The sequence below is a fragment of the Hippocampus bargibanti genome, linkage group LG14, assembly GCF_051943395.1.
Source record: "Hippocampus bargibanti isolate YZ-2025 linkage group LG14, ASM5194339v1, whole genome shotgun sequence".
Lineage (NCBI taxonomy): Eukaryota > Metazoa > Chordata > Actinopteri > Syngnathiformes > Syngnathidae > Hippocampus > Hippocampus bargibanti.
In genome coordinates this window covers 10,508,818-10,533,601 of record NC_142747.1, presented here as the reverse complement: position 1 = coordinate 10,533,601, position 24,784 = coordinate 10,508,818, and the positions used below count along the sequence as shown (strand labels likewise).

At 39.9% G+C, this 24,784-nt stretch overlaps 1 protein-coding gene across 4 annotated transcripts in view; it reads right to left on the bottom strand.

Annotated features, from left to right (window-relative positions):
* The window catches only part of LOC148888261 (leucine-rich repeat and fibronectin type III domain-containing protein 1-like protein), a 100,019-nt gene that overhangs the window by 20,911 nt on the left and 54,324 nt on the right, over positions 1–24,784 (bottom strand). For 3 of the 4 annotated variants that reach the window (XM_089013880.1, XM_089013879.1, XM_089013882.1), the window contains 6 exons: positions 22,450–22,666; positions 20,191–20,342; positions 19,821–20,074; positions 19,400–19,643; positions 19,140–19,297; positions 17,456–17,842 (listed from right to left, as the gene is read on the bottom strand). In XM_089013880.1, the coding sequence (XP_088870006.1) occupies positions 17,456–17,842; positions 19,140–19,297; positions 19,400–19,643; positions 19,821–20,074; positions 20,191–20,342; positions 22,450–22,654 (1,400 nt within the window). In that variant the 5' untranslated portion in view covers positions 22,655–22,666. The remainder of the gene's footprint in view (positions 1–17,455; positions 17,843–19,139; positions 19,298–19,399; positions 19,644–19,820; positions 20,075–20,190; positions 20,343–22,449; positions 22,667–24,784) is intronic. The other variant, XM_089013883.1, reaches the window with a different exon arrangement.

Here is a 24,784-nt window from a genome sequence, read left to right as displayed (position 1 = left end):
TGGACTAGTTGAAATTTGTGGAGAAGTTTCTGAGGGACACCAAGGGGAAGTGAATTGCAATAGTCAATCCGGAAGGTGACAAGACTATGAACAAGGATAGTAGTGGAGTGAGGGGTGAGAGACGAGCGAAGATGATTGATATTGCTTCGGTGGAAGTACGCAGATCGGGTTAAGTTGTTTATATGGGAGTGGAAAGATAGTGTGCTGTCAAGGATGACACCCAGGCTTTTTAACTGATGGGAGGGAGAAATGGTCGAATTGTCAATAGTGAGAGAGAAACTGTTAGCTTTGCGTAAGGTGGATTTGGTACCAACGAGGAGAATTTCAGTTTTTTCGCTGTTAAGTTTGAGGAAGTTATGAGTAAACCAAAGACACATTCATTCAATCATAAGCACTTTCTGCACCCTCTTTGTCGTATGAAGCAGTTCTAAATGAAAAAGGAGAGGATCAAAGTGTCCTTTTCACCAGTGGATCAGGGACGTCATGGTGAAATGTGCATGTCTGCTACGATCAGCAATAAAACTGATAGTTTCATCGCATACGTCTTTAGAAAGTAGAATCTGAAATATTTATTTATGGAATGGCAAATTACGGATGCATACTTGGTAAACTAATTTCAGCTCTGTTGAAAACAAATACAGTAGATTGTTTCATTTTTTTTTGTTTCTGGGGAGAATGTATTGGAAGACCACACAATTACAGAAAGCAGGATGATAATGTTTATATGAATGTGTTTCCTGTGTTCTCTTTTATGTTCTGTGTGTTTGTGGGAATAACATTCTTTTATTGTCGATGCAAGTCATTTTCTCTGGTAATCAGGCCGCCTGAGGCAACTCATAAATACATATACTGTAATTACTTTCCAGTCAGTGCATGAACTTTTATCACTTTCATTTATCACCAGTTTCCAAATCCAAAAGAAACACAAATGATATTTTAGATGTATCCTCAATTTACTGTCAACTTATGTACAGTTTTAAATGGAAGATCCTGTATATTTAGCTCCATCCTGACTTCAACCTGTTCCAGTGTTTTTCTACCCAGAAAATGTATAGCTTTGTCTGTCCTGTTATTTTGTCTTCTAATTTAGTACTGCAACTGTCTGTCTTGTCTACTTTATGATATCTTGCAATTCTGAAAAAAAAAACGGCTATGGTCACAAATGACATCAACAGATCCTAATCAAGCATCAGTGTTCTCGCTTTGATCTCACATCATTATTGTCTTGCAAAGAAGAGCGACAGGTTTGTGAGGCATCCTCGTTTTCAATGCAGTATCACAAGGCCAAATCCTATGTGCACATTTTCCAGTGGAGAGCGTGACTGACATTTCCCTTCGCACAGCACGTTAATGCAGATTGCCAGCTATGTCTGTCCACGAGATTGACCTTTTCAGGCTATCTGCATTCAGTTACGTTGCTTGATGGGAAGAAGCATTCTAAGTAAGTATTGTCCATCAATCAGCTGTAGGGCACTCAAAATGATGGCACGCACACGCGCGCGCACACACACACACACACACACACACACACACACACACACACACACACACACACACACACACGCGCACACACACGCACACACACACACACACACACACACACAGACACACACACACACACACACACACACACACACACACACACACAGACACACACACACACACACACACACACACACTAAATTTCATGCTGCCACATTCAGAGCCCCGGGTTGTGACTGTTGATATAAAAAAGAACGTCAAGTGAATATTTATGTTAATGCACTCTGGCTGTTTTTAAAATATTAATGTGCCAATTATTCATCAAGCGCAAGCAGGCCAGGACAGTGAAGGGTAAAGGTGTGATAGCAAAGTCATTGTAGCAGACAAAGTTTGTGCATTCAGCTCCATACATGGCGCCCTTTGAGAAAAAATAAATAAATCTAAAAAAAACTGATGTCAGCAACAGGAATAAAGTCTCATCTCATTATCCGTCCCGCTTATTCCTCATTAGGGTCGCGGAGGTTGCTGGAGCCTATCTCAGCTGTCTTCGGGCACGAGGCGGGGGACACCCTGAATTGGTTGCCAGCCAATCGCAGGGCACACAAAGACATACAACAGTCACTGTCACACTCACACCCAGGGACAATTTGGAGTGGTCAATCTGACTGCCATGCATGTTTTTGGAGTGTGGGAGGAAACCGGAGGACGCGGAGAAAACCCACGCGGGTCCGGGGAGAACATTATTATAAAAAATTATAACAAATATAGCATGACCATTGTCAGGTCAGTATCCACAGAGATCCTAGCTTTAATTCGGAAAACATGAATCTTGTAATTAATAATTCAGTGTCGTCATCTTGAAATTGGAAAATGTCCCCCTTCTTTTTGGGCTCAATCCAAAGCCCTGGAGGAGGAAGTCTCAGCACTTAGAAACTAAGGAGGGACATTTTTGAAGTTATTTAGGGCTGAGCGAGCAAAACAACACTCTTGGTAATTGAGGGTACTGTATACAAATGACACGCAAAGCATTCCATTTGGATCTCAACCCTCATCTGCCAAAAAGACTTGAGAATCATATTCAATTTGAACATAGGTGACAGTATGACAACATGAAATTATAACTTGACTCCTCACACAATTGTGGGAGACGCGTAATGGAGTCTAATGTTTCAAGCGGTGGAGCCCAGTCAAGGTACTAACTGATGGGTAGATAAACTTGACGTGTTTGGACAGTATTTGGCTGACAGAGGCAAATGCACTGCGTATGGCAAATTTCTACGTCCACGGGAATGATGCAAAACCAAAAACACTCAGACATACAAAATGACAAACAAAAAAAACTAAATAAAGGCTGCAGGGGAAACATGCTACAAATAGAAACAAAGTGAAAGCACAAACTGACAAGTGAATGAAGTGCCACATACTTTATTGCCATGAATTGTACAATGATGATTTTTATATGAAGTTAATAAATAAATCAGACAAACATTTCTTACCCCACTGGGAAAAACACACACATTATGCTCTGGTTTTCTTCTTTGATAGATATGCTGAGATGCCTTGTTATTTATTGAACATCTTTGTCACCGAACAAAAATCTACTCCTCTGCCCAAAAAGTAGGATAAGTAGGATCACACACAGGTGGTTGAAATATCCGTCATTACTTACCTCATTCACTGCCCGACATGTGCAAAGATGTGTCCACTCCAGGCCCAGGATTTTTGTCATTGTCACTCAAATTCCAGGACGCACAAAATATTGAGTTTTATGACTACATAAACATTAAATGCAGCGTAAGAAACATTAGACTCTCTTCTTTTATCAGAAAAAAAGAGTTACTTCCTAAATTTTATGGGTCTTGAGTTATATGAGCTTGAAATGCGGGCGGCTGTCCAAAATACATACATATGGGTTTATATAGTGCTCGAACAACAGCTGTAGCGGGAACAAAGCGGTAACATGGAAAAAAAGCCAATGCCCTTGTGTAAGGGAAAAAAAACATTGGCTGACCAGCGCTTTATCGGCAGTCCCAGCAAGAAAAAAAAAACTTGAACAAAATGTCGCTCCACGTCATATTTTCAATTCCCAAATAAATTTGGGAATGGCAGTGATTAAGTAAAAATATTTATTTTACAATTATTTATAACAAAACAAAAAAAGTATCATGACTTCTGCATCGTCCATTTCTATCAACTTTTGAAATCCACTTCGACAGACCATTGTTGAAAAAGATGAACACACCGCGGCGTTGTGATAATGATTCAACAAAATAAAATTTATGAAAAAAAAACAAAAAAAGTACATGCTCAAAATTCAGACAACCCCAAATGAATAAATAATGAACAATAAAATAAAATAAAATAAAATAAATAAATAAAATAAAATAAAATAAAATAAATGCATCATGCTCCATGCTGGCATGGAAATGGCTGGCATCAAACACAAACCTGTGGTAAATGTCATCTTTTTTCCCCCACAAATCAAGTCTTTAAAAAAACTTTCTCATTTTGACGATGCATTATTATTGGTTTAGTTGTCTGATCCTTTCTTTTTCATTCCAATATTGAGAATTGTGTGAACAGTAGCTTTTGTTTGAAGGTAATGCTCATATGACAGTTCAAAGACTTTCACTGCTTCAAATTAAAGAGTGCTTTGACAACTTGCCACTTCATGAATCAAAACATGTAGATATTGAAATACAGTTCTTATTTGAAGAATGTCAGTATCATTTGCAACAATTTAATAATAAATTCAAGAGGTAAGAGTAGATTTTAATGAAAATCCTATAATGAGGAAGGGGAATGGCTGCATGTGTTCTTTCTGGAGCAGGGAATTAACATCCCTCTGTGTTAGACAGTGGTCAAAAATGACATGACCGCATAAAGGCGGACTGCAGGGAATGGAGACGGCTGCAATAAAAGGAGATTTCATATTGCATTGGTGGCAAGAGGTAATGGAGATGGAAATATCAAATTTCAAATTATGAAATGTCCAAAATCTTTCACGTATCATCATGGGGAGAAAATGTATATATTTTGTTTGGCTATCAGGAATCAAGAAAAAATATATAGCCTCATGGCTTATGATTTAGAAATGCATGACTCATACTTTCACTCAGGGTGAGGACAAATGATTGTCGGGATGAGATCAAGTCAGCACTCATCCTGAATGTTAATAACGTCTTCAACAACAAGGTTTAACGTTTAACACTCGCAGATGGATGTATAAGTAATCCGGTCAAATAATAAGAGCGATACAGGATTTATGATGCCTTATCCTTGTGGCTCAGTCAGCCCCCTTTGTGAAAGAAAAACACGCTTGCCAAGGGTGTGTCCCGAGTACAGACACCTACAGTTGGAATAGGCTCCCTTGTGGCCACAACCCGTGTGAGGATGAAGATGTTCATTAAATGAATGTATGGATTAATGGTGAGTATACGTATATGCCGTTGGTGTCGGGAGGAATTCACATTCTCTCAAATTCTGCATTTTTTAGAACACCCCAAAACCAACGCCGTGTTTGGCTTGGCAGATTCCACTATTTTCCAGTGGCGGGCCATGCGTGTCACTCCTAGGCCTTTAGTAGTGCTACGTCTGAATCAATCCATAACTGTGACTGTGGTGTTATTTACTACACGACCAGGAAATAACTTAAGGAAATTTAAGAAATACTGTGATTAAACTGTTCAAAGTTTTATTATGAACGTGTGGATTCATGATAACCTCATGAATGTGCAATATTATTTGCTATTTTTGCTAGCTTCAGAGCTGTCCAACCTTGATGATTTCCATTTATTCACCAGAGAAGGCCTTGAAGGCCCACCACTGGTATTTTCTGTACAGATCTCAATTTTTCCTCTTTAGATGTCTGCGACCAAGAGTTTGCTTGCTGCAGGGCATTCCTACCAGGCTTCATCAATGCCCCACCCCCTTTCACTGTCATAAAGTTTGTCTGTGGGGAAATAAATAACGGCCAGGATTTGAATTGCTCTCTTCTGTCTCCCTCAGTTTTCCCTTCCATTCCTTCCTTCCCCAGGCAAACAGGAACAGATAATCTGGTCAGAGATTATTGTGAGATTAGTTAGGTCTGAGGTAGGTTATGCGTGTGCACTATCATGTGGCGAGAGCAAGAGTGTGATGCATGAGAATTGGGAGGTTGAAGGGGGTTAGAGTGACTGACTGTCGGAGGACAAATGAACAGTTGGCCAATTCGACTACAGAGAAATAGGCGAACAGATGCGACACCCACAATCACAAAGAGGGGGGCACGGCCGGACATGCAGCGTAATCTGCACGTGGCTGAGAGGTTGCTGAGCAGTCTGACTAATATTTATCTTCTGACGGGAGTTGAAAAATTAAAAAATAAAACTGTGATCTATTGTTTTCTTTCACTCACAGAACTCTCAGTCATTTTTCAGGTCATGTGAAAAATGCCAGCCACAACCATTTAGCTTCCATTTCTTCGATGTACTTTTAAAGAGAACACACCATTTTATAACTACAGTATTTTTCATATTTGATGATTTTTTTTCATGATGGCATACAAAATTCAACAACCCAACCATGCTAAACATTTAAAATGAGCTGACACGAGGAGGCAAGGAAAACATTTCTAAGATTGTGCGGGATGATAAAATACCATTTAGGTGTGTGTGTGTGTGTGTGTGTGTGTGTGTGTGTGTGTGTGTGTGTGTGTGTGTGTGTGTGTGTGTGTGTGTGTGTGTGTGTGTGTGTGTGTGTGTGTGTGTGTGTGTGTGTGTGTGTGTGTGTGTGCGTGTGTGTGTGCGTACTGTCACTCTCTTATGGTTTGAAAAGAAAGCCTCGATTGCTCGGAGTGTCTCAAGTGGAGTGAAAACAATACATCAGCAGTTGATGCGTGATAAAATATAAATGATGTCGGAGCTGTTAGAAGTGCATTAATAGACACCACCACAACAATTGATCGAGGCAAAAAAAAGTATATTTTTGGAACAATTGTATATTTTATTGAAGATGTGTCATAGAGGTTGTTAGGTTTCCCAAAAGTCAGTCTCTGCCTTCCTGAAATTTGCATTGATTCCTGATACAAACTTGCAGCCCATTTAGTGAGTTGGAAAGCTTATACTTTGTTAAATATTTTTTTCCGGACCAAAATTAACCAACCATTAGTGCAGGAAAAAACAGCCATTGACTCATCCAAACCCTTTCAAGTTGCAACACGTGTCACAGCTGCAATAGTCATTCCCCAATGTGCTCTAATTTCTGAGTGCCTATTTAATGCAAAAAAAAAAAAAAAACAAGACACAAATAAAAACATTCCCCCACTTTGCTTCTATGTGACATTACATTCGTTTCAACCTTCTTTCCTGCTACATGAGCTTCATGCCTGCTGTTTGAAGCTGCCCCACTTTAAACAGCAGGCAGGAGGTTAAGCATACACATCTTATTAAGATACGGACATGCATTTATCACAAGGTCGAAAAATAATCCCAGGATAAGAATCTTGGAGTGCTGCAGCTCTTGTTCAAGTGGATGTGAAAATGCACATCTGTTCCCTGCAAACTCTGCCCAGTTAGCTTTAAATGTTGACAATGTGCCAAGACATTAACAATGAATTTGTCACTGCTAAGGTGGTGCTTCCAGGGATGTTGTCGATTTGTTTTGGTTCGCGCGAGAAGTATAATTTCCATGATAAATGCTTCAAGATTGGCAAAGATTTACACACACACATACGCACACGCACACACACTCACACACGAACACTACAACATCCAGCAGCAGAAAAAAATACTGAATGATTCATTACTTAAAAGAGGCGAAGGTTAAAACCTGCTATAAAGGGAATTAATATTGTTTTTTTTTCAGTTTATTTGAGCTGCCAATGGTCTCACAGAGGTTTTACATGGCTCCAAATATGTAATGGCCAGGGAGCGCGGACACACACGCATACACACATTGTGGCAGACATAACCATACAGGGGAAAATGTCAGTCTCTGTCAAGCAGAACAATCTGACAGAATCAATTAGCGGATTGGGATAATGGTGAAAATGGCATTAAATTAAAGTGACAGTTTTCCCCATAGGCACAGTGCTTTTAAGAACATTAAACATCTAAACCAAGAAGGCGTGTGTATGTGTGTGTGTGTGTGTGTGTGTGTGTGTGTGTGTGTGTGTGTGTGTGTGTGTGTGTGTGTGTGTGTGTGTGTGTGTGTGTGTGTGTGTGTGTGCATGCGTGTGTGTTTGTGTGCATGTGTGTGATTCCAGATTTTAACTGACAGTGGCACGGATTACTCAAATCAAATCACTACGCTCTGAGTCTAACCTTTGTCTCATTCTTGGAATTAAGATGTCATTACCGAAGCCAACCCAACCAAAAACAATGACATGGATTATGCGATGTCTAACAATGGTGTTCAATCACCTGGCGTAACAACAATGGACAATGGATGTTTTGAGTTGCTCCTGGCTTTTCGCTCACACATAGTGTACACATGACTACCCAGCTTCTTGAAGGGACACAATTTGTCATCAGAATATTTTCTTCCAAACCCACATTTCATTTAAAAAAAACATTGGAGGAATACATATCTTGTATACTGCATGTGCACTATTTATACTTCACCAGTGAACCAAATTAGTGGGATTAATGTCACTGCACTGCAAAAATGGTTTGTAATATGTTTTTAGTGAATAGCTCAAACTCTGCAGTGGGAACACTCTAATTTTAAACAGATTCTTTTCTTACAGACAGTGTATTGTAGGTGTGTTCTGTTTTGTAGATGTATTCTGTTTTTTTAATACAACTATATAGTGGGAACATTCATTCGTGTGCCTTTCTGGTCAAATCAAAGCAGAGTCCCCTGTGCAATCTACAGCTGTAACAAATGAATAGGACTTGAAGATCGGATATCATTCCGATACCTTGCCAAAATGAAATGATTGGTCTACAGAAAAAATATCCCATATTAGCAATCCTATGCAAGCAGTTTTATCGTCCCTACTGAGATCTTATCAGATGGATATCTGTATCAGACAGTACTCTCGGCTGCCGTATCGGTATTGTATCAGAGATTTCGCAATTCATATAGGAGGTGTCAACACCTCCTATATGAATTGTGAAAAGGCCCGATCAGCTAAAATAGTCACAATTTGGGGATGCAATAAAAGGTCTCAGAACAGTGGCATATTTGTTGTGTCGGTTGCAATCTGCTCCAATGTGTTTTGTGCAGCAATTTCCGTTAGCATACATCTGACCGATCGACAATAAAATGCATTATTTGGTGTCAACTATTCTGTTTGTCAATTAATAATAATCATCATCATCATAAAAATAATAAATTGTATTTAATACATTAATTTATCTAAATGAACAAAAGTAAGCCTGGGTAAAAGACACAAAAATGTTCTCAAAGCATTACGGAAGAGGTGAGTATTAATTCTGCATCTACAGAAAGGAGAACAAACATCTGATTGTATCTCAGTCACTGTGCCACGATCAGGTTGGCGACCAACGGGTGCTGCTGTCGGCCCCGCCTGCACCTGCACAGGTGTTGGTCATTCCGATCAGTGGCAGACTGTCATGTTCTGGTTGGCGACCAACGGGTAGTGCTGTTGGCCCCGCCCTCAGTTGCACAGGTGCTGGTCGTCTTCATCAGTGGCAGTTAAAAGGACTCCCGGCACGACCATTCGGTGTCGGGTCATTGTAGTGTGTGTTTGCTGCACCCTGTCAGGTTTGTTTCATCTTGGCAGATTTTAACTCTCGGTTTTCTTTGATACTTTGTATTTTTCTGTTCAGATGATTTTGATGTTTTAGATTCTGTTCCTGCTGACTTTATTTTAATACAATTTGTCAAACACAACCTGCTGCTCCCTCCTGCCTGCTTTTTTTGGGATCCACAACCGCCATAACCACCTTGCATTCCGTGACACACTGTCTGTGTCTTGTGGCATTAAACTCTACTTATCTTGCAGACTGGCAAAGAGAAGTTATGAATGTATGAACGGAAACATTACAGAAATCAAACAATTGTATGAAGTAATTTTTTTCAGGATTTCAATGTGAATTTGGGGCACCTAAGGTTTTTTAAAATACAAAAAAAATGAATTCACAATATTCTAGACTCATGTTGGCTTTAGCAAATCTCTCAATAATGACGTAATCCATCTGTCAATATTTGAAATCAATTTTGCATATATAAACAATGCAACGCTGCACAGCTTGCACACAACATATCGCATGCCACATGAACCCTCCCAATAGTCAGAGATGCAAATTCAGTTTTTATTCAAACAAAGTGCAATCATAAAACCAGGCAAGTATTAAACCCTGATCAACCATCAGGGTTGATGAGAGATGGTGCAATGGGTGTCGAAGCATCCACCTATGTGTAGTTAATGCTCAGAATATATGTGTGTACGTGAGTAAAAGCCTCTCGGTGGCCTTTCAACCATATTGTAATGGAATTTGGGCCATCTCAGAAAGTAAAAGGCAAAAAAAAACTAACTTATTCATTCACTGCCATATGATGTGCAAAAATGTGTCCACTCTAGTGCCAGGGTTTTTGTCATTTTCCCTCAAATTGCAGAACCCACAGAATATTGAGTTTTAGGACTACATAACCATTCCATTCAGCGTGAGAAACCTTTGACTATTTTCTTTCATCAGAAAAAACAGTTCATTCCTAAATTATATGGGTCTGGAGTTATCTGAGCTTGAAATGGGGTGGTTGTACAAAATACAATACATTACCTACATATAAGTTTATATAGCGGTTTAAGAACAGCTGAAGCTGTAACAAAAGCGCTAACATGGACAAAAGGCAAATGCTGCGTCCTCGTGGTACGAAAAAAACATTGCCAGAGGTCTGACCAGTGCTCTATCGCCACCCACCCCGACAAGAATAAACAAAACCGAAACAAGACAACAAATTCAGGAATGATGCTCTATGTCACACTTCTTAATTCCCAAATACATTCGGGAATGGCAATAAATGAGTTAAGGACTCAATAAAGTTGATTGACTTGGTGAGTGTGTGCGCTAATATTTTTGTATTCATTACAGTGCTTTTATCCAGGTGTTTATTTATTATTTTGATTTTTTTATTTGTGTTTCCTGCGGCCACCACTGGTGGACTGATGGACTTTAAGATGTCTGGGATCTGCACCTGGCAGGAAGAGGGGGTGCTGTCTTGGTTTTTGTTTGTATTGTGTTTGGTTTTGTATCCTTGTGTGTCTGTTTTTTTCTTCTTCTTTAGGTTTTGTTTCCGCCTGTTCTTGTCACTCGTGTCCCTTGTGTTATGCAATCAGTTCCATTAACCCGCGGTGACTTGTCCTGCTTTTCCTTGTTGTCTCATCAGTTTGCTTGTATTCTGTTGTCTGGCTTCTGTCAGTCTTTGTCGGACCGTTTTTGCTGTTACGTTGCTTTGTTTTATTCTCAAGGGTTTTTGTTTGTTTGTCCCTTTCCTTTTTTGGGAGTTTTTTCAGTGTTTTGTTTGTATATTTGAGTTCGCCCTGGAATGTTTTTTTTTCTTTCAATACATTTTGTTCAGTACTCCCTGGTTCTCTTGGGTTTACTACCAACACGCACACATGACAGATTTACTTAACAAACAGACCAATTTGGAAGCACAGCTAGTCTGTGGCTGCAAATTAGTCTGCTGTGGCCACGAATGAGCGTACTGTTCTATACTTTGGGCCCAATTTGTTTATCTCCCCCATGCCATACCGGGCGTTCTTTTCCTTGTGTTTCTAAATAAGTTAGCAACAAGCAAATCATTTCATCCTTTACAAAGTACAGAGTGTATTGCGTTTTACCGTTATGCTTTTTTAAACTCAGGTGTTTTCACCTTTCCTTATTGTGCCACTTCTAAATGTAAGCCCCTCCGAAAAGGTATCTGCACATTCTAGGCATCAAGTCCAGTATACCTGACACTTATAAACAGATTACACTGTGGACGAGCCAGACAGGACAATTTTCTCCTCGCCTTAAGTTGTCAAAGTAGCATGTCATCCCATCTAACCACATACCAAGAAAGAACAGTTGTCAACAATGTTCAATTCCAGGTATCCAGTGATGAAAATCCACGGAAGGTGAATTGAAGGTCTAGCAAGAAGTGGATACATTATATTTGCACTTCTGACGTGACATCATTGAAATTGAAGCGTCATAATGGAATTGGAGTGGAACCCTATCATATTTTGCTTGTGAACCTAGGATACTTGATTACCTGAATTTCACATTGCTGTGCATAAACCACACCCAGGACATCCAATACACATATACTATATATAAACATATAGTATATAATAGTATCACAAAACAGATGCAGCAGAGCCACTGCCTCAATTGCCACCAACACCAAGGCACTATCCGTTTTTCTACCTCAGTTGGTTTGTGGCCTCTGTTTGTCCACTTAACTTAGTGAGTAAATTTTCCCACTGGCCGTTTTAAAAAAACAGCAAGACGCCTTTCGCATTCTGCACCCTTGAAACACCAGACTGCAGAAAAATGTGAGTTGCTTGCAAATAGGAAAACCTTTTTTGATGGGGATTAAAATTCACATCCCAGGAACACGCCACTCCAAACGAACCCATTGAATCTGTTTACACTTGTCAGTCCTAAACCAGCTTTAGGATGTATTATGGAAAGCATTTGCCAGTTTGAGTCCCAGTTATCGAGGCAATCGATCGGCAAATTGTCCATGGCTCATCAAACACAGGATGTACTGACCAGTTCCAAAGAGAGAAAGATATGCCCATGTGTGAGAGAGAGAGAGAGAGAGAGAGAGAGACAGAGAGAGAGAGAGAGAGAGAGAGAGAGAGAGAGAGAGAGAGAGAGAGAGAGAGAGAGAGAGAGAGAGAGAGAGAGAGAGAGAGAGAGAGAGAGAGAGAGAGAGAGAGAGAGAGAGAGAGAGAGAGAGAGAGAGTGCTTTCCATATTACATCCTAAAGCTGGTTTAGGACTGACAAGTGTAAACAGATACAATGGGTTCGTTTGAATGTATTGATAGAAAATGAGCCGTGAAAATAGGGGAGAATATAAATAGACTTTAAGAGAAAATGTGCACTGAAATACAGAACATTAGAATGACAAAAAGATCAGAAATGCGTGCAGAGGATGTCCTTTTTTTAATGAGCCGTTCTGAAACTCTTGGAAACGTATTTCGTTTCAAAGTTGGATTAAAGCCTAATTTTATATCAATCTAAGTGGGCCATAGGGGGAGAGAGTGAGAATGAGGTCAAGGGTTGTTCATGGCTTAAAAATCTTGTAAAGGCTGCAAAAGATTTCTTTGATTTCAAGTGATTTTCGATAGACAATGCAGGTTTAGAAGAGCTCAGGAAAAGCATGCTTCATTTCATACTGTCAAGTAGTTTAAACAGGCTTGTTTAAAATTCTGCTTGGAATGCATCTCTAATTCACAGCTCTGTAACTCAATCCAGCACATCCTTTTGTGAAATAGTTTTCTGCTGCTGTATATTACTTGAAATGGCATTGAAAGCATCAAAGCTGTTATCATCAGATGCTACAAATGATATGTTTGGTGTAATTTGGTTCAAATCTTGATATTCTTTAATTGCTGAACCCTTTGAACATAGAAATAAAAAGGCATTTTTATTCTTCTTGTGTCTGGCTAATCTGGGTCAAGCAGGGTTTCGTTTGTGGCCCAGTGTGGGCCGGCAGTAAAATGAGAAAGGATTAGAGGCTGTTTAATCTTAAATTTCCTACCAATAGTGCTCCAGCCTGGAATTTCACTGGCATATTTTTAAGTGACTGAGATAGAGTGACTGACAGTTAACTACATTCGCTGATTCAGTGCCTTTAAATAGCAAATATGATCTTATACTGGGAGATTAAGAAGTGCATTTCAAATTTACAGATTCTTCACATTTTCCTGATTTGAGAGACATGCATGAGCATCAGATTAATTTGAAAACACGATACTTTTTCAGGCGTGTCTAACTCAGGTCCTGCAGGTCCGTTGTCCTGTATGTTTTCCAAGTCTCCCTGTTGTGTCACACCTGATTCAAATGACCAGATAATCAGCAAACTCTGCGGAAGCCTGACATTAAACTCATTTGCTCATTTGAATCATTTGATGTGTTGCTAAAGGGAGAATTAGAAAACATGCAGGACGGTGACCCTGGACCTGTGATTGACACAGTCTAAATTTCCATTGGGTATTAATGTGTGCTACTTAACTCATTCACTGCCATTCACAAATTTATTTGGGAATTGAAAATCTGACGTAGAGCGCCATTCCCAAATTTGTTCGGGTGTTTTCTTGTTTGGGTCCTGATAAAGCGCTGACCATGGGCCCTGACAATGTTTTATCCCTTCCACAGGGGGGCAGAATTCCCATGTTGCGCTTTGTTCCATCTTCCGCTGTTGTTAAAGCGCTATATAAACCAATATGCGTGTACTGCATTTTGGACAGCCACCCTCATTTCACGCTCATATAACTTCAGACCCATATAATTTAGGAAGTTAGTAACTCTATTTTTCTGATGAAAGAAGAGAGTCTAAGGTTTCTAATGATGCATTTAATGTTTATTTAGTCCTAAAACTCAATATTCTCTGGGTCCTGGAATTCGAGTGACAATGACAAAAACCCTGGCACTGGAGTGGACACATTTTTGCATATCGTCTGGCAGTGAATGAGTTAAGGAAGAGGGAAGGTGAAAGCTTTTAACAAACAAAATGCAATGTCGATGTAAAAACTCCCACTGATTGAAAACCAATCATGCCTTACCACATTAAAAGAAAACCACGACAATATAATTATGTAGAGGGGCTGGCACATGTATTTTTAGAGGGGATCTTGGAATAAAGGACACAGAGGAGAAACCAGAGAATGGAGTTGGAGCCCAAGAGCATGAATAATAGAGCGATCAAACAAGGGGAGTGACAGTGAATGTTTTTAAAAAAAGATAGAAAGAGACACAGAGAGAAGCAGTGCAACCAATGTTCAGTTTCATATCCATACCAACAGGAAAAAAATACATCTTTCCATGACATGCAACCCTTTTCTCAAAGCACAATATATATATGATAGGATGTGGATTGATTTGTGCTCATGAGTGAAATAATTAACGCAAGCAAAGTAGGATATTTAAATCAAAAATTGGAATCCGAGACAGTCATATTTTTTCAGTTCCCCGAATCCTCAACAGATCAATTATCACGAAATCATTCATAGCTTGGGAGACACTCACTTGAGCTTTGGCAACAGAAGGTCATTCGTTTAAAAAAAAACATACACGAAAGAGCTCATACTGATGTTTTGTTGAGAGTTGTGGGTGCTAAGAGAGATCATCTATTATCCTCATTTACCATGCAAATCCTCTTTAATTCCTAAAACCCACATTAATGTGTCATCTTCTCCTCCCCTTGCACGCTCTTTAAGATATATCATCTTGCCTTTCGTCCTCTCGCTATCCACACTCTTCACCTCTTTTTTCCTTCCCTCCATTTTGGCACAGTAATGCGATGCCCGGATACTTTTGAACTATTTTCTAATCCGACCATGAGGGTCTGAAGGCTGGGTAGGGGCTGGGTAGTTAATGGAAAGATGAGTAGGAAGCCGAAGGGTTACAATAGTGGCGGTCATGTTACTGGATAATTAAACATTGATTTGGGACATTGATGAAAACAGAACCAAGATGCAAAACAAGGGGATTCTGGTTTTCTGATGCGTTCAGATATTTTCAAAGAGCAGACAGGAAATGTGAACGGAGGACAAGGGAGATGAAAGGCAAAATAGATGAGAAGCCACGAAAAATGACTGAAAAGTATGGAAAGCCAACCGCCAAATAAAAGGAGGACACACAGAAAGAACAAGTTCTGTGAGGCAGAAAAACTGTTTGGCGAGGAACGTCTTCTAGGCTGGGAGTCAAAGACACAATGAGTGCACAAAGACACACACCGCATGCAATGACGAAGTTGAAGCATACAAAAATAAGTAAAATAAAATAAAAAGGGATGAAGAAGCAGGGCAAGTTAGGCAAAAATGTATGAATGAATGTCAGTAGTCGTCATGAAACTACAAAATAAAAATGCAGTTAAAAGTTGGACTACCCCTTTAACATTCCTTAATATTTCCTGATTGTCTTTAAACATGAATGAAAATGTGCTGTAATTAATTTCCTCGCTAATTAATATAAATCAAGGATACGACATGCAACTCCCTACTGTACACCCCCCCTCACACAAACCACTACCCGCGTACCCTACTTTATCACCAGCTCCAACGTTATCCCCATTGAGACCAAGTTATCATCCACCAGCACTCATGCGCGCACACACACACACACACACACACACACACACTCATATACAGATGTCACTTAATTAACATCACAACTCTGGGCAATGAAATGTGGGTGGATTTCATGGAAGACTACTCTCAGCAGCGCCTGCAATGTGCACAATCTACCACCGGGAAGTAATGTGAGCAGTCCGGATAAAGCCCCCTGTGGTGTTCTCGGTAATAAGTTTTGAACATGCTTGTAAAGCAGATGAAATAATATACCTTGGCCTATTTTATGTCATGCCTGTTCAGTTTAAGAGTCATTAAGCTTCAGTCATTATTTAATCAGGAAACATTGCATTAGCATCGTGACAAAGAAATCTCCAAAATATAATATATGTGGAACATTTCATTCCATCAAACACTACTTTATTAGGATCTCTACAGGGTACTTGGGTTTTAACTGGTTAACATACATCGTATATAATATATCGTAACATAAGTCCCCATGGAGTAATCAGGGTTTAATTTACCTTGATCAATTCACCTTCCTTTACTTCTTTTACCGCCTCCACATATTTGGGAGCAGCTGTTGGTCATGGTGGCAACAACCTTCAATAATTTTTGTTTAGTCTCAGACTGACATTTGCATTAATTGTGAATCGTAACGGGTAAGTGTTACTGGATGACACAAATGTGATGTGACTGGACTACACATCCCAACATGTGTCTATATTTTTACTAATATGGTTATTTACCGACCAGTACTGGAGCGAGACCGTGTTGAAAAATGACCTCCTCATTTCAAACTCCATTTTTTATCTTAGATTGCAGTGTATTGCTGTCACTGGAGGCATTAAGAATAACATGGCTAACTAAGCCTTTTAGTATGGCTTGTAACATTTCTTGTTTAAATTAGATTGATGATACACACACACACACACACACGCACACACACGCACGCACACACACACACACTCAGCTCAGGAATTGATTTTTTCTATCCTAAGCAAGGAGAGTTCATAAAAGTCCATCCACAAAATACAGCTCTTTTAAAAAATAGTTTAGATGTCAATATTACACAAATACACACTTATGATTTTACAAACATTCTGAGACTGAAGAGATTATATAATATACACTGTATCATGAAATCTGACTGTCTTTATTTCAATCCACAAACAAAACACTGGACTCACTAAAAGGTTCTGTTATGAACACCATATGTATGTTTTCATGTCTTCTCTACCCCATTACACTTTTGTTCCCTGCCATCTTTCCATCACTCTGCTAATGGATCATCATTCTTCTAATGCAGTGGTCCCCAACCAATGGTCCACGGAATATACCGGGCCTCGGTTCATATGAGTGGTCATGCACCTGATTCGCAAAGGCTCATGGGATGCAGAAATAAGGTGGGTTGGTTTCAAAAGAGCACTCACAGGAAGTGCAGTGTATGCTTCATCAGCTGGCTAAACAGCATTTGATAAATCTACCTTGTAATTGTAAAATAATCACTGTAATGGGTAATTGCGGGTTGGTCTCCTTTGGCCCCATTTATTTATGCTCTCAGACTTCATCAAATAATCACTGATTTTAATTCTTATATGGAAATCCAATTGTAAATTGGATTTTAAATGAAAAATTCAATCTGAATGTTATTGAAGACAATTATATGCAACTTTTTTTTCCGCATACAGCGTTCATAAGCCGAAATATAAAACATTTAGACATGCAGACAGACTAACCTGTACACCAGTGTGTCATCCCCTGAGCTGTTGTACTGGACCTGGAACATCCTGACGCCTGACATAGTTGTTTGATTGCTCCATCTAATGAGGGCAGAGTTTCCAGTCAGCTCCACCAAGGAAACCCTGCGATCTCCTGCTCGGGTCTCATTGTTCGGCATTAAGACTTTTGATGAGATTAGAATATCTGAAGGAGCAGGCTCTCTGGTCTCTGATGGTTCTCTGCTACGGCTTGTGCTGTTTGCCAGGTGGGGCATTGGTGTAACAAACAGTTCCACTCTTCCTGTTGATTCGCCTGCCGCGTTAGAGGCAATGCAGGTAAAGTTCCCGGCATCCTTCAGGGAGGTAACGTTGATCTCCAAGCTTCCATTTGGGAAAACTAATGTCCTGAAAGAAATCATGAAGAAATATTCACTTCTTTTTTTACCCCTAAATATTCAAGATTCCTCGCACATGCCAAACTCACATGTGTTGGATTGAAGAGTCATTGCCGCATATGTGAGATTCAATAGTTATTTTGTCATGTGCCCTCTCCTTTGTACACCGCGCCACCAACAGTGTGTCATTTTCAGTTTAAATAAATAAATGCTAATATTCTTGGCATCTTGAATACTTTTTAGTACATCATATTGTCCCATCATATTCAGAACAGACAATCGGATTATCCATGTTGTCGTCAGAGCAAAACAAGTTTGACACAATAATTTTATCCCCTTTAATTTTTTTACATTGCATTGAGTTTGTGGTGTCTTTCATTGCATTCCTTCCCTCCACCTCCTCCATACGTAGCCACTTGCGGAGAAGGAAGAAGAAAAAGTTAGTCTTGCATTCATTGTTGCAAGCAGCCAATCATTTACACACCCTCAAAAAAGAAAAGAAGAGAGCATTACACATGACAGCCTGTATTCACGGTTATTCAAAGCCTGACTTTTTAAAAGCATAGTAAACCTGTAATTTGCCTATGCCTCAGTCTATCTCAGCTAACTTTCAGTGAAAAGTATTCATTCATTGACATACTGAATACTGAGTAGTCACAGGGCACATCCTCAATGTAAGTGTTTTTCAAACACTGTGGCGCGGCACACCGGTGTGCCGTGAATTTTTTTCTGGTGTGCGGTGGAAAATTATCCAATTAGTATGCTTGTGCAGTCTATCGCCTGGCCGAGTCATCATGAAATACTATTCCATATTGGTAAGTAGTAGCAGCAGCTACCTTATTGCCCTGTGACATCTTTCATTTGAATCTACTTTTACCAGAGAAGCAATAGACACCATATCATTGCACTTGGTACGTACTGAAAATCTCTCCAACAGTGCTATTCTCCAAAGTATGCTAAAACTCCATCTACAAAAAACACACTGAAAGCACCAAATTGTGGTTAAATCAAATAAGTCCTTGTAGCAGTGCAATTAATACTTCCTGCCTTCAAAGCCATTGGAAATGACATGTTGGGATCTGGGAAGTGGCTAAAGAAAGTCTGATACAAATTGTTAAAATACACTTTTTTCCCACATTTTCAGTTGGTGACTCATGCCTAACCGCGAACAAGATTGAAAAACAGGGCCGATGGATGTATGGAATAATAGGTATACATCATTGCACGCAATCTTTTAAAATGAAGAAGATATGAATCACTGCGGACGTCTATAACATTGACGAAAGATCAGAATCTCATGCAAGTACCTTGTGCCATTCGAGATGAGTCGTCCTTCAGGACTGATCCAGTGGACATCTGGTTCTGGATCCCCATTTGCTTTGCATTTGAGACTGGCTGGCTGACCTTCCATCGTCACCGTCTGAGGTGACTTACGAGTTAGCACCGGCGGATCACAAATAAATTCCTAAGGAGGGAGAAAGTATTGCATTTAAATAACATAGAAGAATAATTGTCTCCAATTTATTTTTATGTATTTCATTAATGTATTTACGGACTACAATCTCACCTCTTCAGATATTGTCCAGAAGTATTTGGCACTCAGGTCAGGTGGCGAAGCGCACGTCTCCAAGTCATCCTCTCTGGTCAGCCGCCTCAACCACAGAAGTTCACAATTGCAATGGAGAGGGTTTCCGCCAAAACTCAAAACTAAGGATGACAAGGGGCTGCCTTTCGATTTTGCATAAACTGGGATTCTCAGGAACAGAGGGTCAGGAGGAATTTTTTTCAGTTTGTTGGATGTCATGTCCAGTCTGTAAAAATGGTTTGATGGCCAGAGAAAAAGAGGAAAGAGATCGTCACTGTTCCAAATGTATTTATTCTTTCAATCCAGCTACAATATTTGCTGAGGATGAGAAACTTAAATCATCATACTTACGACTACACTTACTTGCAGTGATTGTTTTTTTTATGAAATATATTTTGTTTACCTTGCAAGTTTATGTAGATTGGTGAAAACTCCTTGAGGAACATTGTCAATGAGGTTATGATCCATATTTAAGGTATTGACATTTGTCAGGCGACCAATTGTGTCCCAAGGAACTTGTGCGAGGTTATTGTAGCTGAGGTCCAAATCCTCTAGTGTGGAGAGGAAGTCATCAAAAGCATGGGGAGATATGGAGTGGAGCTGGTTATTGGCCAAAATTAGATGCCGAAGGTTGGTGAGGCCATTGAAATGATCATCCTAAATCAAGCAAAGATAAGAATATATACAAAAACCTTTCAATAGCTTTGAATGTCAAACATCACAAAAATAATATGATCTTGAATGGATTTATTGAAACCATTCATTGAGATTACCTTTATAACAGTTAACCTATTTGAGTCTAAATGTAGCGCTCTTAATCGCCGCAGGTCACTGAAAGCTGAAGGAAGTATCTGACTGATGGTGTTTCTGGATAGCGTCAGATGCAACAGGCTGGTCATGTTGGCAAAGTCTTTCCTTCTGACTGCTTTAAAAGAGCACACATAAAAATAGTGAATTCACAGCGGCTTAAAGTTGTAAAAGGGAATCAATAGGTTTTTAATTGTTGGTATACAATTAGTTTCGTCTCAAGAGTGCTTTCCCATCAAGTGTAAACAACCATGTCAAGATTTGCTTCTCTGGCAGGTACCAAAATTTGTTGATGGGCGAGGTCTTCGGAATTTCACCAAATGCAAAGATTCCCTGACAATGGCTTGGTTACTATACTGGTCAAAGATCGGCCACTTCCAAAACACTATAATAAAGCCGAAATGTTGGTAGGAGCGCGGTGAGTTTTGCTGAGATTACTGCTCTGATTATTCGCTTCAAGTAAGAGACACATTGTTGCTCTGTGAAGTTGTTGCCGCAGTCGGGAGGCATGGAGGTAATATTTGGGTATGTTAATGTCACCACAAGTGAGCCCTGGTCAAAGATCGGCCACTTCCAAAACACTATAATAAAGCCCAAATGTTGGTAGGAGCGCGGTGAGTTTTGCTGAGATTACTGCTCTGATTATTCGCTTCAAGTAAGAGACACATTGTTGCTCTGTGAAGTTGTTAGTCGGGATAGGTAATAATATGTTAATAACAAGTAATATTACTTCGATATATATAATAATAATATATATATATATATATATATATATATATATATATATATATATATATATATATATATATATATATATATATATATATAGAGAGAGAGAGAGAGAGAGAGAGAGAGAGAGAGAGAGAGAGAGAGAGAGAGACAGAGAGAGAGACAGAGAGAGAGACAGAGAGCGAGAAAGATATATACAGTAAAGTCTCGTTATATCGATATCGGATATATCGATAGTCCCGGTTATATCGATACTATTTCTATGCACGCACGGAGAAAATTACATGCAAACAGGGCCGGATATATCGATAGTCCCGGTTATATCGATATTTTTTCGGACTCCCTTGAATATCGATATAACGAGACTTTACTGTATATATATAGTGAGAGAGATCTCATCTCATCTCATCTCATCTCATTTTCCGTACCGCTTATTCCACATTAGGGTCGCGGGGGTTGCTGGAGCCTATCTCAGCTGTCTTCGGGCACGAGGCGGGGGACACCCTGAATTGGTTGCCAGCCAATCGCAGGGCACACAAAGACATACAACAGTCACTCTCACACTCACACCTAGGGACAATTTGGAGTGGTCAATCTGCCTGCCATGCATGTTTTTGGAGTGTGGGAGGACATAGATATATATATAGAGAGATCGATATATATATATATATATATACACACACTGTATATATATATATATATATATATATATATTACTGACCTATTTTATTGAACGTGCATAACCAGAGCATCTGCTGTGACACAAAGTGGTCTGTCGTGGTGGACAAGGAGCAGAATCCAAAGGCTCCCAATATACTAGTCGATCCACGTTCTAGCCATCATCTATGGTCACCAGCAACAGGTCGTGATCGGAAAAACGAGATCAAGGACACAAGGGGGTGAAATGAGTTTTCTCAGTAGGCAAACTGGGCTGTGCCTTAGAGATAAGGTGAGAAACATCCGAGGGGATCTCAGTGTCAAGCCACTTCTCCTCCATAGCGAGAGAAGCCACATTAGGTAACTCCAGTGTCTGACTTGGATGCTTCCCTGGTGAGGTATTCTGGGCATATCCCACCGGGGACGACCCAGAACAAGTTGAAAAGACTATGTCTCCCGGCTGGCCTGGGAATGCCTCGGGATCTGCTGGGAACAACTGGAACATGAAGCTGGGGAGAGGGAATCCCAGACTTCCCTTCTGAAGCTGGTGCCCCTGTGACTCGATCCCAGATAGGCGGTAAAAAATGAAATAATGGATGAATGGGTGGATGAAGCAAGAAACATACTGAATCCCGTTTTAGTCACCAATATAATCAGCTACTCAATTACTAAACAGGAAATACTATGGTTCTTTGGGTACTGTACTGCGTGTACTAAAACAACCAGTTTAATTTGTACACTCCTAATACAGCTACTGTTAATCATGTTGGTGTTTCAGCAACAACAACTTCCTGTTATCACAAATGAGTTGTACAAATTCAATAACATTGCCACACTACCTGTGATGAAGTTCTCTTGGAGCCGAAGCTCCACAGTACGTCGATCGATAGCAACAGGAACAAATAGCAGACCTGTTTTCGAACAGAGGATAGCGAGCGATGGCGACAGACTCTGGCACATACAACGTTTTGGACACTGTTGTCCCTTGCATGCTGCTGCCAGCAACAGCAAAGACAACCACAGACGGTCCATGATCATCCACATGAAAACGGGAGGCTGAAAGAAAGAATGAAATAGGGATATGTTATTTTATGTTGAGATCACTTCTGGGAATCTAACATATGTGTTGAAGATGTGGTAGAGAAAGTGAATGGATGGACCTGCATATAGAATTTGAAAGCCTACAGTGCAGAATTTGAACTTCCTTTAGTGCTCATACAAAGATGATAGAATGAAATCTCAAGGTTGTCACGGTATTCCGGAGCAATTTGTGTCAGAAAAAATATGAATACATCCAGCTGGCCCGTCTTTCCTGCAACTTTTTAGTTTTGACTTCTGGGGATATTTTTTTCAGACAAATAAAATCTTAAAGGTGTGTTGTTTTGTTGATCAAACAAATTTAAGTATCCAAGTTTTGCTTTCTTGCAATGGTGGTATATGTGCTGAGTAAGAATTATTTTCCCCCGAATCAATGGAGCAATGTTGACTTTAGAATTGCTTCTCTTCTAAGATCCCGATTTAAGTCATAATGCAATAATTCCCCAATCCATATTTATGAGCAATCTCGGAACTCGGTACCTCGCCATGACAGAAATCGTTGTCTTCTTTATTTGTATACTGTACATCTTTTTTTCTTCTATGTGCCATTACAGTACAGTTAATTACAGAATGCAATGTATCACAGAGTAAACGAACAGATTCATGACTTGAAATGGGGGAGTAGAAAAAAAAGATTTGGCTATTAGTTGCAAAATGAGCGCAAGTGTGCGCGTGTGTGTGTGGGTGTGTATGTGTGTGTGCGTGTAAGTGTGGGTGTAGTGCAGGAGGGTGTCTGCCTTATGGTGTGTACTGTGCTTCCCTAGAGTACTTTATATACCACCATGGAGACAGATTACCCTGTCTGCCTCCACTAGTAGTAACCACCATATCCTGTCGTATGTGTGTGTGTGTGTGTGTGTTAGTTGTGTGTGTGTGTGTGTGTGTGTGTGTGCGCACGTACGATAGTGTGTGTAATTTCCCTGTATGTGAACCAAAGCATAAAAATACTCATGTATCTTAGCATGCACAGGCTGAGTGCCACCTCATACATAAATATGCAATGTACATATACTGTGTCCTCCAGCTTTGATCGAATTTAGTTCAACACCCTCTACCCCTTCAAAAAAATATCAAAATGTATGGCTTTTGAAAATCCCACTGCTGGTTGCATTTTGCATTTTGGTAAATTAATTCTGTCCTTTGTTCCTCAATCTTGCGTTTAATGGAATCCATGACGGCTAGTGTCTTGGTGAAGATATGAAAAAGGAAGCAGCAGTGAGCGACAACCTGGCAGCAACTACATGACAAACTGTTGGAGACAAATTGTGAAAAAAAGGGATCCTACAGAAAGGGGTTGCCGTCAAAACCATTGGTGGTAAAAAAAAAACTTGGAGGCCTGTATCTTAGCAACAGTCGATGACACATGGATGGTAACAGTGAGGAGGTGGGAAGAGTATGCGTTATGGTTGTGGGGGTGTTGTGAGTGTGTGTAAGGGGGCTATGAGAAAGCACAAGATCGGGTTTGAAATCTAGCAAGTCGTGAGTGTGTGTTATCGTCATACGGTGGTGGGGTGAACTGTTTCCTGAGTGCAGGGACTGCAACTGAAAAGGACACTCATGTTGGGTAAGGAATGCTGTTATACTACATAGTACGATATTTTTTTCAAGGTTATTGATGTCACTCATTTCAAACACAAAACACACACACACACACACACACACACACACACACACACACACACACACACACACACACACACACACACACACACACACACACACATTCTTTCACACAACAAACATGCATTACTTCAGTCCATGTCACATTAAATAAAAAAAATAAAAAACAACACAGAGAAAACTACTGACATTTGTTTTTTATTTAAACAGCCTGCAATTGATGCAGAAGATTTCACCGTGGACCACGTTTTTTGATTAATGACCATATGTTCCGGTGGATAAGGCGCCCTTGGATTATAAATCACATCCCCATTGAATGGTGGATTTTCAAACTGTTTCCATATATAAGACGCACCAGACTATTAGGTGCATTTTCAATGAAAGAAGAATGTTTTCCAAATAAAAGGCACACCACATTCTAAAGTGCAACAGTAGAGGCTGGCGTTACATAATACT